Here is a 14,297-nt window from a genome sequence, read left to right on the forward strand (position 1 = left end):
AATAACTGTTTGTGTGTAGATTTTAGTTGAAAGTTGTAGTTTTATGCGACATTTTGAATTCATATTTTAAATTGTGTAGAATGGTGTAACTTGGGTTGCGGATAATGTCAGGTAAGAAAATATTTGAATTTAATAAATAACTATGAGTTTATAAACACAATTTTTTACTGATTGATAAAAATAATTAAGAAAAGGTGCGGAATATTTAACGTAGTATTGCATGTCAAATTTAAATTCCTCAAATGCCGCACTGAACTGAGCATTAGTTTAGAGGTTATATTTTGTTCAATCAAAACAAACGTCGTAGTAACAAAGTTTAAAATGGATAACAGATTCACAATAAATAGTGCGCATCAATCTTTCACTGATAAACAAAAAGACCTCTTTGCCTCACTCGAAAATGCAGAAAAATCAGCCCCAAAACTCATACAAAACCAACAAATGGAAGTAGATGACAATGATGACAAAAACCAGAATTTACATCAAAACAAAGAGATGATAGACGACGAGATCGGAACGAATGTTCAGGTAAAAGTGATAAGAATCCACGGATGAGGCAGTACAAATCTCGCGAAAGTATTTTCAAACGTCCTGAAGCACCAATCTCCAGATGTTTACCACATGGAAGAACACCAGGTTTCAGAAAGAACCCAAACCAATGGACAAAATATACATTAGAGGATGTTAAGGATGAAGACATGTCAGATAGAAGTAATACACAGGCAGCTTTTTCATTTCTTAAAAGCTTAGAAAAGTCTAAGAGTGAATCAGAGGAGAAACTTGACAGTTTGCCAGAGAAGATTATTTTTAAGAAAAGCTCAATAATCAGAAAGAAACAAACCAACATAGAAGATAAAGCAAATGAAGAAGAAGATAAATGTTCATTTAGAAGTTCTAAAGTTGTTATGCCTGAGTATGTTGTGGGGCAAGCAGGGAAAAAAGACAAAAAGAAGAAAAATAAAGTTATTTCTACTAGCAGTAGTGAAACATCAAAAGTACAATTAAAATTAAATCATTTAGATGATGAGTATGAAGATGACATGTAAATATTTGATTAAATTTAATTTTGTGCTAATATGTAAAAAATTTGTCCAAATAGTTTTATTTTAAGTGATTATAAAGCAATTTCGGAGTGTCAATTGAATGATAACTTTATATTTTAACTTTATGTGATATGATGTAACGTAATATTGAATCAATTAGTGATAATAATTCATTAATAACTGCAAAACAAGTGTAAATATAACACTATATACAGTTATATTAACTCCTGCTAGATGTCGCCCCGATCACACCTGCAGCCATCTTCGCAAATTTGGGTCATTGACTCAGTGCACCTCGGTGATCCGCAAGCTGCAAGAACCCGAACGATAAAAAACAACGCAAAACAATACCGGTCAAATAAACAAATATGTGTACAGCAAACACCATCACCCAGTGCAGCAATCAAGCCACTTGAAATGCATCGCCGGCGGCGCAAAACGCGACGATGAGTCTACTCTCCTCCGTATTCACGCAGCCCAAACGGAAAAATGAACACATTTCAACGAAACAAACATATTCTATTAGTCGTAACCCTGCTAGTGGCAGTAGCTAGTAAGTTGAGCGTCTGTGATATCGCGGAAACTGCCAGGCATGACGACGAGGACATCCTCGAGTCGCCGCTGTGTTGTAACCTCACCACCACTGAGAAGGTTGAGGTGGAGTACTCATCAAAGGTGGTTGAAAATGAGTACATTGTTACCTTCAATGGGTATTACAAGAGTCAAGCGCGCGCGTCGTATATCACTGCAGCTTTAAATAACTCGGGAGTGCATCATTGGCGCATTCTGGCCAGAGAGAATCCTGCTAGTGATTATCCAAGTGATTTTGATGTTGTAATCATAGAGGATACACAAAAACTTGAAGGTAGATAAGAGTTTACATGCAATTGTTTTCTGTTGTTTGCGATTTTCGTCTAATTTTGTTTTAATTTGACAGGTTTGGGTGCATTGCGCGATCACCCATCGGTAAAAGGAGTAACATCACAACGTATGGTATTACGTACACTTAAATTTGTAAGTAATGAGTACGTCCGCCGCGGACGTATTAGTCTCTCTCAGAACAACCAGTTCTGGCAAGCGACCGGCCGCCACACGAGTCGCCGCCTCCTCCGCGCCGTCCCTCGACAAATCACGTCGGTCCTACAAGCGGACGCTCTGTGGAACATGGGCATCACCGGCAAAGGCGTGAAGGTCGCCGTGTTTGACACGGGCTTATCCAAGACACATCCACATTTTCGCAAAATCAAGGAACGCACCAATTGGACGAACGAAAAGACTTTAGATGACGGATTAGGACATGGTACTTTTGTTGCGGGAGTAATCGCATCCAGTAAGGAATGTCTTGGTTTTGCACCTGACTCTGAATTGCATATCTTTAGAGTATTCACGAACAACCAAGTCTCGTATACATCATGGTTTCTAGATGCATTTAACTACGCCATCTTGAAAAAGATTAACGTTTTAAATTTGAGCATAGGCGGGCCTGACTTTAAGGATTTTCCATTTGTTGACAAAGTGTGGGAGTTGACGGCGAATAAAGTCATCATGGTATCAGCGATTGGGAATGACGGTCCTTTATATGGGACATTAAACAATCCAGCTGATCAAATGGATGTTATTGGTGTAGGGGATTAACTTCGAGGATCAAATCGCGAAGTTTTCCTCTCGTGGAATGACCACCTGGGAATTACCGCAGGGTTACGGAAGGGTTAAACCTGATATTGTTACCTACGGTGCAAATGTCAGAGGTTCCAACATTAAAGGTGGATGCCGTTCGTTATCAGGAACAAGCGTAGCTTCTCCTGTAGTAGCCGGAGCTGTTACTCTTCTTGCCAGCGGAGTTTTACATCGACAGGATGTCATCAATCCAGCCAGCATCAAACAAGCACTTATGGCATCTTCAAGACGACTACCAGGTATTAACATGTTTGAGCAGGGACACGGCAAGTTAAATCTCGTCAAGGCCTATCAAATTCTAAGTAGTTACAAACCTCAGGCTAGCTTAAGTCCTAGTTATATAGACTTAAGTGAATGTCCTTACATGTGGCCGTATTGCACTCAACCGCTGTATGTAGGCGCAATGCCTGTGATTGTCAACGTCACTATCTTGAATGGATTAGGGGTGTCTGGTAAAATAGCCTCTAAACCTCAGTGGTATCCATATACACCACAACAAGGTCAATTGTTGGACATAGCAATATCTCATTCGGAGTTATTGTGGCCATGGTCCGGATGGCTCGCGGTGAGTTTTTCTGTCAATCCGGAAGCCGCAGCTTTTGATGGTTTAGCTCAGGGTCATATCAGCGTTACAATTGAATCCCCGCCTGCACACGGTGAGTTAGAACCACGCCAAAGCACTGTTATTCTGCCTATCAGAGTGAAAATTATCTCAACACCTCCGAGAAACAAACGAATTTTATGGGATCAGTATCATAACTTGCGATATCCACCCGGGTACTTCCCCAGGGATAATTTAAAAGTGAAGAATGATCCTCTGGATTGGAATGGTGATCATATTCACACAAATTTTAAAGAAATGTATCAAAATTTGCGGAATGCTGGTTTTTACGTTGAGGTCTTGGGTTCACCTTTTACTTGTTTTGATGCGTCACAATATGGCACCCTGTTGATTGTGGACCCTGAAGAAGAATATTTCCCAGAGGAAATTGCTAAATTAAAGAGGGATGTAGATGCAGGGTTGTCGTTGGTAGTATTTGCTGATTGGTACAATGTGACAGTAATGAAAAAAGTTAAGTTTTATGATGAAAATACGCGACAATGGTGGATGCCAGACACTGGTGGGGCTAACGTACCTGCTCTGAACGATCTTCTGGCTTCCTGGGGGATTGAATTTGGCGATCGAGTGTTTGAAGGCGATTATAAACTTGGAGATCATGACATGATGTACTCTTCGGGGACATCTATAGCTAAATTTCCGCAGGCCGGGGTTTTAGTTGCGAGGAAATTACGAGATCAAGGCATTCAGGTGTTGACTGATGTGGAGAACAAAGAAAAGTATAAAATACCAATCTTGGGTTTGTTGCAATCTACAGCTACGGATAAAAGCGGTCGAATTGTTGTCTATGGTGATTCAAATTGCATCGATGGTAGTCATAATGAGCAGCCATGCTATTGGATGTTGAACGCCATCTTGGAATATACGTCAACTTCACATCTACCGACTGTGTTTAAAGAGGAGACTGAATCACCGCCGGTTTATGAATTTGTCGATGTTCCTGCACGAATGGAAGGCAACCGACTTTATCGATATTCAAAGGTATTAGAAGGTCATCTTGGCGAATCGCAGGCGAGAGCTTTGCCACAATGTCCGCATCTAGTCTATGCTCATCCTATTCCTCTAAACATATCAGCACCGACGGATTTCTATCAATCTCAGAAGTTGTTGTCTATTACTGAAGACACGCCGGTTGATGCGATGAATCATGTCAATCAGGTCAACAACGCGGCTAATTCACATAATAATATCAAAGGTATATAGCGGTTTATTTATTTTTTGGTGTTTATGATTGGTTTAATGATTTAATAGAATGAGTTGCAGACGCTTCCGGTATGGATACGGATGAGGAGGTGTGGAGTTGGCGGAAGAAGCAGCTGGAGCCGGCAGGCGGAAATGGACCGGGCGAGAACTTCAATGTCACTTCCGGCGTGTTGCTCTGTGTGACACTGGTTTTGATCTATCTATCGGTTCGATGGTGTCGACAGAAATCTAAGCCAAAGCGGCGGAAACCTGCACGGATGAAGAGACTTCTGAGTATGATTCCATGCGGGCGGATGCCTGCCGTTTGAGGATTGTTTGTAAAACAATTGGGTTTTAAGTATGTGATACGTTTCGTTTCGACTTCTCTTAAATGTGATTAATTTATTTTCGTACACCTGCAATAAGTCATAAGTTCAAAGATTAATAACATTTAATATATAATTGTAATTAAATATTAAGTGTTATTTGTTTTATTCTAAAGTGGATTTAGTCTTGTGATACGGTTTTAATTATGGTTTTGTGAATATTATTTCATGCATAATGGGTTGCCTGAATTAGGCGTTGCTAAATTTAAAATTACATCTTGTAAATTCTTGTTTTAATCGATGTTTCCAGAAATACTACGCATTTAGAATGTTCCATGCTAAATAAGTAGAAAGAAATATTGTTTATTTAGAATAAGGTTTCACAACATCTCGGGTTGCAAGTGAGTTTAAGTTTGAAATGTCATTGTCCTGCTTATAACCTCAAGTTTTCAAGTGACCGTCAAGAAGTGAAGCCGCACTTGCAATTTGTACTAAAATATATTTTTCTTAAAAGTTTTAATTAACTGGGAACATAGTCAACATGTCTGGAACTATAGTAGTGTTAACACCAAATGGCCGTCGACAATCAGTTAAAGTGACACCAAATACAACACTTTTGCAAGTATGTATTTATAACAATTGCAAACAATTTCATCATCTTGCTTAAAGATGTGTATATAATCTTCTTATTTGCTATGTTATTGTTAAGGTTCTTGAGGAAGCATGTCAAAAACAAGGTTTCCAAGCTGAACTCTACAATCTCAAGCACCACAGAAAAGTTTTAGATGTCACACTCACAGTAAGATTTGCTGGACTACCAAATAATTGTCTTCTTGAACTGATTGAAGCTGAAACTGCCAGGACTGAAAAATCAGTTACTGTTGGGGTGCAATTAGAAGATGGAAAACGATTAATGGACGATTTTAATACATCTGCAACAGTTGAGCAAGTGTTGAAGAGACTTTGTCCAAGTGAAATCAATGAAAACACAGTTGTCATCTACATGAGGAATGAAATCTATGGTGAAGAATTGAATGTAAAAAACCTGAAAGATTTGGGGATCACATCAGGACGGGCGATGTTACGTTTAATGCACAGGTAAAATATTTTTCCTTTTTTTCTTTTTTGTAATAAATAAGTTTCTGATATATTAGAATTGTACGCGAAAACTTTCAAAAAAACACTTATCAGGCACTTATTTTGTAATTAATGTATGATAGTTATATTTATTGATGAAACCGAAAAAATTAAAGGAATCCAAAAGAATTGAAGGTGCAGGCTAATGTCTCCGCGCCATTGCCCGCGAAGCCGGTAGAAGAGAAACCTTATAAACGGCAGTTTCAGCCGGTACAAGAAACGCCTAAACCCTTGCCGATGCCACAATCACCAAAAAATAGCGATACAATTGAACCGACCAATGCTGATGCGCAAAGTACTAATCATAACACTGATAGTTCTGCAGAGAGTGAAGATATGAAGCGGAAACAACCTCTGTTTGTGAAGAAGGATGTGTTCAGTATACTGCGAATGGAGAAGCGGAAACAGACTGACGGACAGAAAATCAAGAGTCAACCTCGTGTTACACAAGAGGAGAATACAACGTCTACAAAAACAAAAGATGATTTCATATTTGTAAGTTGCACATAACCATAATTTAAAACTAGTATTTCTTTTAGTAACGTAAATTGTTATTTTGTAGCTTGGGGAACGCAATGCAATGCTCTTTTCTTTTGAAACCGCTCAAGCTGTAAGCAGCGATGACCTGCCCGATGATTTCTTTGAACTGTCCATCACCGATGTGAAGAAACTCTTCAGAGATATCAAACAACGCCGCATCGATCTAGAAAGTGGAAATTTGATGACAAGTGCAATGCGTGAGTTGGAAGCTAATAAGAAACAACTACGTGCTCTTAATCAGTACAAGAAAGCTGTGATTCGTATCAAGTTTCCTGATCGCTTTGTACTGCAAGGTGTGTTCAAACCAAGTGAGACTGTAAGGGATGTAGAAGAGTTTGTTCGGGAGTATGTTGCCGATAAATCGTTGCAATTCTACCTGTGTAAGTATAAAACTCATTTGAAAGTTTAGTTCCAACAGTGTTATTTTTTTATTAAATGTAATTTTAAGCAACTTGACAACATGAATGTTTATAGAATGATATATAGATAAATTTTTGTTATATAATTTCTTGAGGTTATGTGGGGTTATTTTGCGTTAGTATATTATTATATTCGTATATATTTATTTATTTTGCAGTCACAACTCCGCCGAAGACGATTCTGGAGAATTCAATGAACCTCCTCGAGGCTGAGTGCGTCCCCGGCGCTTTACTGCACTTCGGTTGCGACGACAAACGCGAGAATTACTTGCGCAGCGACATCTTGGATAAAGTCGTGTCGACAACCAGTGCTGCCACCGCGGCGTCCCAAGCAAGGTTAGATAAGTTATAACCTAGAAGTAGATTGTTCGTTGTGTTGTTCACGTTTAAAGTTAATTGATTTGTTTGTTAGAACGGAAAATGTTAGAGTGCCCCGTGTTGCCGATGATGACGATATGGATATCTCCGAATATCTGACACCGGAAACAAACGCGGCGCCCGCGTCGATTAGTAGTGATTCAATGGATTACGAGCCGCGTGTCGCCCCGCCACCAACCGAAAAGCTACCCAAGTGGTTCAAACCTTCAAAATAGACCTTCACAAGGTAAAATTATTTAATACTATGTTGTGTAACAAAAATATAAACTTAAAGTTTTCACTTAAATTACTGGAAAGGCAGTTTACGTAACGTTACGCACTTAAAATTCGGGACGCATTAATACTCCGTGTTGATTGCTCAAAAAAAACAAAATGGCTGCAGAAGTAAAACAAAAGTTGTTTGGAGCAGCTCCCTGCGCGAAAAACTAAGATATGGCTGCGTGATATCACTTCGAACTCTTAGTCCGAATCGACTTCCTTTTCCAAGTGGAAACCCATTGGGCCCAACATCGTGCTTGACGGGCCTGCTTCACCCAGCTGCGACTTGTAAGACTCTAGAATATTCTTCAGCGCGTTCATGTCGATATCAATCGGCTTAAAGTTTTCAATATCGTCGAAGTTATCCTTTTCATCTCGCCCCTTTCCTTCCTCAGTTTTCGTGACGAAACTTTCACTGATTGTGGTATTAGCCAGCTCCGCATCCATTTGATCCATGTATTCCTTCATTTTCGTCTTTAACTCGCCATATTCCATGGGCACTTCTCGCTCATCTTCATGTCCATAGTCATCCATATCTGAATCTGATTCCAGATCCCATGAATCATCCTCGGGTATGACGAAATTTAAAATGTTTTGGACCGCGCACGAGAATGAATTCGGATCGAAGTTGATATTCTCGCCATTTTTCGGTTTAGAATTCGAGTTTGAATTTAAAGATGGCGGCGGTGCTTGAGTTGTTGTGAGATCAGCATCGGGGAATTCAGCGCCATCCGTGGTGGAAATGTGCTCCAAAAAATTTGTTATCTTTTTGGAGAAGTTTCCAGCGTCCGTTTTACTCAAAGATGTCGAATTGTTTTTACCACCATAGCGTTCTTGCAGCATGTGATCTAAATCCTCAGCGGAGATATTCAACCACTCTTCACTGTCATCCTCTGGTAAGCTTCCTTCATTCCGCACGACTTCTTCTTTGTCTAAATTACGCGATAATTGCACGATTTCTTGCCCAACAATAGGAGCTGACTGCATTGAGTCACGATTCTCTTTATAAAACTCTCTCGCTTTCGATAGTAAACTATCATACTCTTTAGAATGCTCCAAGAGGCCATGAAAGTATCCTTTTGCTTTCAAACTATTGAGATAACCATGCCACGCTTTGTCGCTTTCAACATCGGCACTAGACTTTGCCTGCGAAGCGAGTATTTCAAATCCACACGCGATTTTCACTCCCAACAACTGCGCTTTGTATTTTTCACTGGATGCAGGCGGTAATTCCCATCCAATATTCTTCTCTGGTAAATATTTCGAATGTGTGATCATTGCATATAAAAATTTAGTGAATGTAACACTGCAATAAATACGATTCTCAGGCGGGAAGTATTTCATCGCTCGACATGCTCGTAAATCGATACTGTCTCGGTTACAGAAAGCGAGTATAGCTGGTGCTATAAGATTAGGTTTGTGTGACAAAATGGCCGCGATAGCCACAGGCAAATACGCCTTTGTTCTATGGAGGTTTTCTTTGATGCGGGCGGGGTAATCTTTTGTCTTTTTGTTGATTGCTGCCTGAATATCATGTGAGGCGATTGTCAGACTAGGATTTCGACGTATTTCAGAAACAGCCTCAGTAACTTTCAAAACTTCATCATAACCATTGGTAGAGTTCTCTAATGGTGCAATTATGTGCAGTTTTCCATCATAGAGGTACACTCTTTGAGAACAAGTCTCAGGTTTAGCCCAAGAAGGCAAAAAGTCAGCAGCTTCAATCAGGAGAAATTCATTATCACTATCCACAACCCTCACAACTAAGCCTTTTATCTCTTTTGTCAGTTGAGTGAGAAGATGGACAATAAACCATTCATCTTCAATGTTGTCCCCAAAGTGTGTCACTCCATACAAATGGGCAGGCAAGTCCTCTGAACAATAAAAACATTAAAAATCAATAAAATTCAAGTTATATTTATATAAAATTAAGTACCTATCTATTATTTATTTACCTCTATCATCTTCATTGCACAAATAATTTGAAATTGAAGTCCTGGCTGTGAGTTTAAACTCATCTCTGTGCCAGATATAATCCTTGGTGTACTTCTTAGCAATCAGATTCACTTCTCTCAGGACACTGTTAATCATCAACTCTTCTTCTTTATTATCTAGCGGAGTAGCCTCTGGGAATAGGAAATATTCCACAAAATCTTGCTCGCGGACGAACTCCAGAATATTCTTCTTTGTTGACATGTTTAGTTTATTATGAATGAATTTTACTTAATTGAGCAGCAGAATATCTTGTTTGTTCAACAGTAATCTGTCATTGTTCCACGATTTCCAGACGGTCAATGTCTTGATTAGTAATCGAGTCGCTAGACGTGACTAACAAGTTAATGAGTGAATCAATTTAACGATCACTTCAAAGAATTCAACATGCATCTCTAACCCTCAATATTGTTGTCATAACAGACAGTTTGTGCAAGATACTGTATGATTTGACGCATGCGCAGCTCGAATTTTTTGAATACATTTGTTTCGCAACGTATGCAACCTACGTTACATGCTTTAAATTGTCATTTACAGTTGACACTCGGCGCACGTGTGTTTTCATATTTAGTTTTTTACTCCAGTTTGTTAATCATCAAATTGTATAAATTTCGATTATTTTTCAACACTCCACTGCGATTTTCTTCAGTGCTATATTTACCATGGTTCAGTAAAGGTAATCGTTTGTTTGCAATTTGTTTCCTGCTTGAATTGTCAATTGTTTTGTTTGATAACCTGCAATTCGCGTAATATTTCTACACGATTCAAACGTGCGCTCGCTGAAAATGTGAATTCCGCACCCACTGACAATCAAAATAAACTCATTCTTCCTGTTGGGGGGAAATCTAAATTACGCGCAACAAAACAAAAAAAATTGAATGTTGCAGGTCAGTCCATGTCTTGCAATCACCAACAACCAATCTCAGCTTGCTATGCAATCACTGGCTGATAAACGCGAAGCACGGCTGCAGCGCAAGAAACAGAAATTAGCCGCGCTCGTCACGCTCACACAAATGAAGGACATGGAGAAAAACAACAACACAGACATCAAAGACAACAAAATCAGCAATGAAAAGGACACACATCTGCCGGACAATGCGGTGGATGCAGAACCAAGTCCGAAACGGCTTTGTGTCCAAAACGGTACAGCTCTAACAGAAACTACAAATTCTCCACATCTGGAAAAACCTACTTTTGACCTGTCTGTAAAGCAAAGAATGACTGATGAAGAATTCAAACAGTTTAAAAAGCTAATTAACGAGCGCCGGAAACATTTCGGCGCGATACCAAAGTTTCACTTGCGCGAGCAAGGGGAAATGGCTTCTTTGAGTGTAGATATCGACTCGCGACTGCCTCTTTTTCTTACTGATATCCAGCACTTAATCATGTACTCACAACTGGGACCATTGTCCAGTTACAACCCATCGCGATGGTGTAACCTGGAAAAATTCTCAAAGATACGCCACACAAATGTGTTTATTATTGAGAATTTATCCCTGTACAACTACGAATCGCACCAATCAGAGTACAAGTTCCTTTCGGGTAATTTTCACGATAAGGTTGAAATCTTAGCGCCTAAGTTATACAACGGAGACAGTGTTCAAGAAATTGCGACTGTTTCTTTAACGACAACTCAACTTAGGAAGTATATAGGCACACATGGCAATATGATTGCAGCTGCTGATAAATGTCCCGAGGTGTTTAATTTTATGAAGAATATTTTTCCTCAGGCGGAAAATCCAAATAAATGTGCCAAAGGTGACGGTAAAACCGAAAAGAATAAAGATCAATTTCCACGCACAGATATTCTGCTTTCCGGTTGGCAAATGGTCGAAGAAAACTTCCCGCTGCCAATTAAAGGACTCTGGGAGCGTAAGTATAGGGATATGTACTTACAAAGGATAAATATGATGAGGTAACACCGACGAGTCCAATGTACGGCATGGATTGCGAAATGTGTAAAACTAGTACTGGTGATCTTGAGTTAACTCGAGTTTCTATCGTGGACGAATCTATGAAGACGATTTACGATGAGCTTGTGAAGCCCGACAATCCAATTACGGATTATCTCACACGGTTTTCCGGTATTACCGCTGCTATGATGCGTCCAGTGAAGAAACGCATCCAAGATGTTCAGGAAGATATTAGAAAAATGTTACCAGGTGACGCTATCATTGTAGGACAATCATTGAATAATGATTTTCATGCTTTAAAAATGATGCATCCGTATGTTATTGACACGAGTATCATTTTCAATTTAACTGGTAATCGCAATCGAAAAACTAAGTTAAAAACTTTGTCAATGGAGTTTTTATCAGAGAGTATTCAAGAAGGTAGTAAAGGACATTGTTCAACTGAAGACAGTTTAGCATCGCTTAAACTCGCCAAGTTAAAACTCTCGAAAGATATTTATTTCGGTGATGCGGTGATGTCGAATATTCAAGCGCAGATTCGGCAACCATCCGAGCTAGGAACCGCTAGTTATGCAACTAGTATGTTAAAGCAGGTGACGCGCAAGGAAAAGAAGGCTTTTATTGCGGCTCGTGAGGAGTTGGCTTTGAAGTATTGTTACTTCACTGAGAAGAAGAACACGGTGATTGATAACAAGCGAATGGTGGTGAAGATTGCGACAAGTAATGATGATGTGGTGGAGAAGATTGTGAAAAGGACTACGACCGATTTATTGATTGGGCATGTTAAAATGCCGGAAGTGGATGGCGTCGAGATGGCGGCCATGGCCGATGGCTGGGTGAGTCGGATTTGGGAAAACACGGAGACGCCGGCGCTGAACATTGTCGTCTTCGCTGGCGGGCAGGACGCTGGCAACGGCGTCTGTTTCATCAACATGAAGACGTAGTTAGTAATTATTAAGATTTTTTCATGCATATTAAATAGCTATACAAGTTTTGTATAGTCATACAAGTGACAATTTTCAAGTTATTGGCTGCTAACAGCGAGTAAGAAGCATTTATTAAGTTGATGGTGACTTTTTTAATTTCCACGAAGTTTATTTTCCAGGCAGTAGTAGCGACTTGCTGCTTGTGAGCATTTGGTTTTCTCTTTCTCGCTTGCTTTTGCACAGTCGTCAATCCAAGCTTTGATAGTTGGATTGTTTTGTTTTTGTTCATCGAAATTGAAACTCATATCATCGTTCATAACTCCTCTATTCTTTTGGAAACAAAACATGAAACAGGCGTAACTCTGTTTTTCCACCAAGTTTTCAAGGCTTTCCATTCTGTATGCTTGCATGTCGGCGCCATGTTTCTCTACGCAGTCGTCTCTGATTTTATTTATTTCATTCTGTACTTCGCGATGCAAACAATAGACAAATTCCATCGCCTTTTCGCAGTCATCTTCGATAGTGGTTGTGTTTTGTTTGCAGAATTTTCGATATGATGATGTTTTTTCGTCGGCGGTTTCATCATAGTTCAACTTTTCTAAAGTGCATTTATAACTGCATTGCTTATCGCACTGCCTGTTCGCATTCTCAATTTTAGACAACTCTTTGATTAGTATTTTGTTTTCTTCCTGCGGTTAAATATATTGTAGTTAAGATGAAATAATTTATTATAACAAGGTGACTTACTAAAACTGCGTTGACCACAAAGAAGGTGGCATAAAATATTATTAAAAACTTCATTTTAATTCGCTGTGTACTCGAATATGATACTGAATCATTTACTTGAGATGATTTATCAACTAGTATTGCACATATTTGTTGAATTTGTTTAAGTGGGGGCTAGAAGATAATTAATTTAGCCTTTGACATCCTGTTTGCTACATGTGTAACAGCAGTGAGTGTAATCGCGTGTAACGTACTCAATTATTCACCATTAACGCGGATTCTGGGATATGGATGAACACATTTGTCTTCTTTTTTGAATACGTAATTTTAGTTTACAATTTTATAATATTTTATTTATACGCGAATGTGAACTGTATTTTTTGTTGAATTAACATGTTCTGCTTTGAGGGCATTGTTAGAAACTGTTGTTTGTAGTTCATATTCACGTATAAATAAAAAATAAAGATGAACATATTTGAAAATTTAAGCAGATCATGTATAACGGGTTGTCTATGGTTGTACCTTGTGCCGAACTCGCTAATTTACAATATTCTTGTATAGTGTTATATTATATTTTTGTGAGTTAATGAATTATAATTTATTTATTTAAATAGTAGATTAATTTTTAAAATATGAATTTAAACAACAGGTCACGTGGTTACTCTGACTATCTATGTGTTGCTGTAGCCGCATTGCGATAAAACGGCGCAGGTTAGTCTGTCATATGATTTCCATGACGTTGGGTGTCATAAACAAAAATTCGGTGCATGAACAGGTTATCTACTTGCTAAATCTCAGGTGTAGACGGTGTTAATTCCACCCATAAAATAAACAAACGAAGCAATTTCAAGCCGTTTTACGCAAGTGATCACTCGAAAATGTTGGATTCTCTGCAGAAATTCGTCAGTTACTGGTACTTCAGGTATCTCCTTATCTCAGAACTCTACATGGTAGAACAATGGGAAAGAATAATGATGTGTATCCTTTTAACAAGTCCATAAAAATAATTGGAATTAGTCTAACATCTAATATGTCGTATCGTAACCTTAAAATAACCATAGATATCGTATTTTTCGTATTTTTCCTGTGTTTGTCATTGTTTAACAACTGGGTGGTGTTATCAGCAGTGGACACAGTGGTGAAGAATCCGCAGGATTGGAT

The 14,297-nt window shown here is 38.9% G+C and overlaps 5 protein-coding genes and 1 long non-coding RNA gene across 7 annotated transcripts; 4 read left to right on the top strand and 2 right to left on the bottom strand.

Moving 5' to 3' along the window:
• The first annotated feature begins 256 nt into the window (after positions 1-256).
• LOC135793578 (uncharacterized) lies at positions 257-1,139 on the top strand. The gene is given in 2 exon segments (XM_065304592.1): positions 257-499; positions 502-1,139. Coding segments are annotated over 2 exon segments (723 nt in total). The 5' UTR covers positions 257-321; the 3' UTR covers positions 1,047-1,139.
• Positions 1,140-1,239: 100 nt separating this feature from the next.
• Positions 1,240-4,994, top strand: S1P (membrane-bound transcription factor site-1 protease). Its single transcript, XM_065304582.1, is given in 4 exon segments — positions 1,240-1,908; positions 1,981-2,668; positions 2,670-4,534; positions 4,603-4,994. Coding segments are annotated over 4 exon segments (3,177 nt in total). The 5' UTR covers positions 1,240-1,532; the 3' UTR covers positions 4,851-4,994.
• A 113-nt stretch (positions 4,995-5,107) lies between these two features.
• On the top strand, positions 5,108-7,607 carry LOC135793575 (tether containing UBX domain for GLUT4). Of its 2 annotated transcripts, none has more exons than XM_065304589.1 (7): positions 5,108-5,248; positions 5,302-5,469; positions 5,557-5,945; positions 6,101-6,479; positions 6,547-6,904; positions 7,102-7,279; positions 7,356-7,607. In XM_065304589.1, exons 2-7 carry the CDS (start codon positions 5,389-5,391, stop codon positions 7,534-7,536), a joined length of 1,566 nt encoding a protein of 521 aa, XP_065160661.1. In that variant the 5' UTR covers positions 5,108-5,248; positions 5,302-5,388; the 3' UTR covers positions 7,537-7,607. The 2 variants fall into 2 exon arrangements, with proteins under 2 accessions (XP_065160661.1, XP_065160662.1); XM_065304590.1 differs by having other exon boundaries at positions 6,302-6,479.
• ecd (ecdysoneless cell cycle regulator) lies at positions 6,929-9,999 on the bottom strand. Its single transcript, XM_065304585.1, has 2 exons — positions 9,535-9,999; positions 6,929-9,453 (listed from the first exon to the last, which is right to left on the bottom strand). The coding sequence occupies exons 1-2, from the start codon at positions 9,773-9,775 to the stop codon at positions 7,781-7,783; spliced, it is 1,914 nt and encodes a 637-aa protein (XP_065160657.1). The 5' UTR covers positions 9,776-9,999; the 3' UTR covers positions 6,929-7,780.
• Positions 10,000-10,086: 87 nt separating this feature from the next.
• Rexo5 (RNA exonuclease 5) lies at positions 10,087-12,549 on the top strand. The gene is given in 3 exon segments (XM_065304584.1): positions 10,087-10,247; positions 10,459-11,449; positions 11,452-12,549. Coding segments are annotated over 2 exon segments (1,923 nt in total). The 5' UTR covers positions 10,087-10,247; positions 10,459-10,503; the 3' UTR covers positions 12,429-12,549.
• On the bottom strand, positions 12,429-13,623 carry LOC135793583 (uncharacterized). The gene is made up of 2 exons (XR_010548654.1): positions 13,158-13,623; positions 12,429-13,099 (listed from the first exon to the last, which is right to left on the bottom strand). It is a non-coding gene; the product is annotated as an uncharacterized lncRNA (long non-coding RNA).
• Positions 13,624-14,297: the final 674 nt, after the last annotated feature.

This window comes from Atheta coriaria, unplaced genomic scaffold (assembly GCF_025399875.1).
Source record: "Atheta coriaria isolate IRGN ID8LTWV9N9 unplaced genomic scaffold, Caltech_Dcor_3.1 hic_scaffold_6_pilon, whole genome shotgun sequence".
In the NCBI taxonomy this organism is placed as follows: domain Eukaryota; kingdom Metazoa; phylum Arthropoda; class Insecta; order Coleoptera; family Staphylinidae; genus Dalotia; species Dalotia coriaria.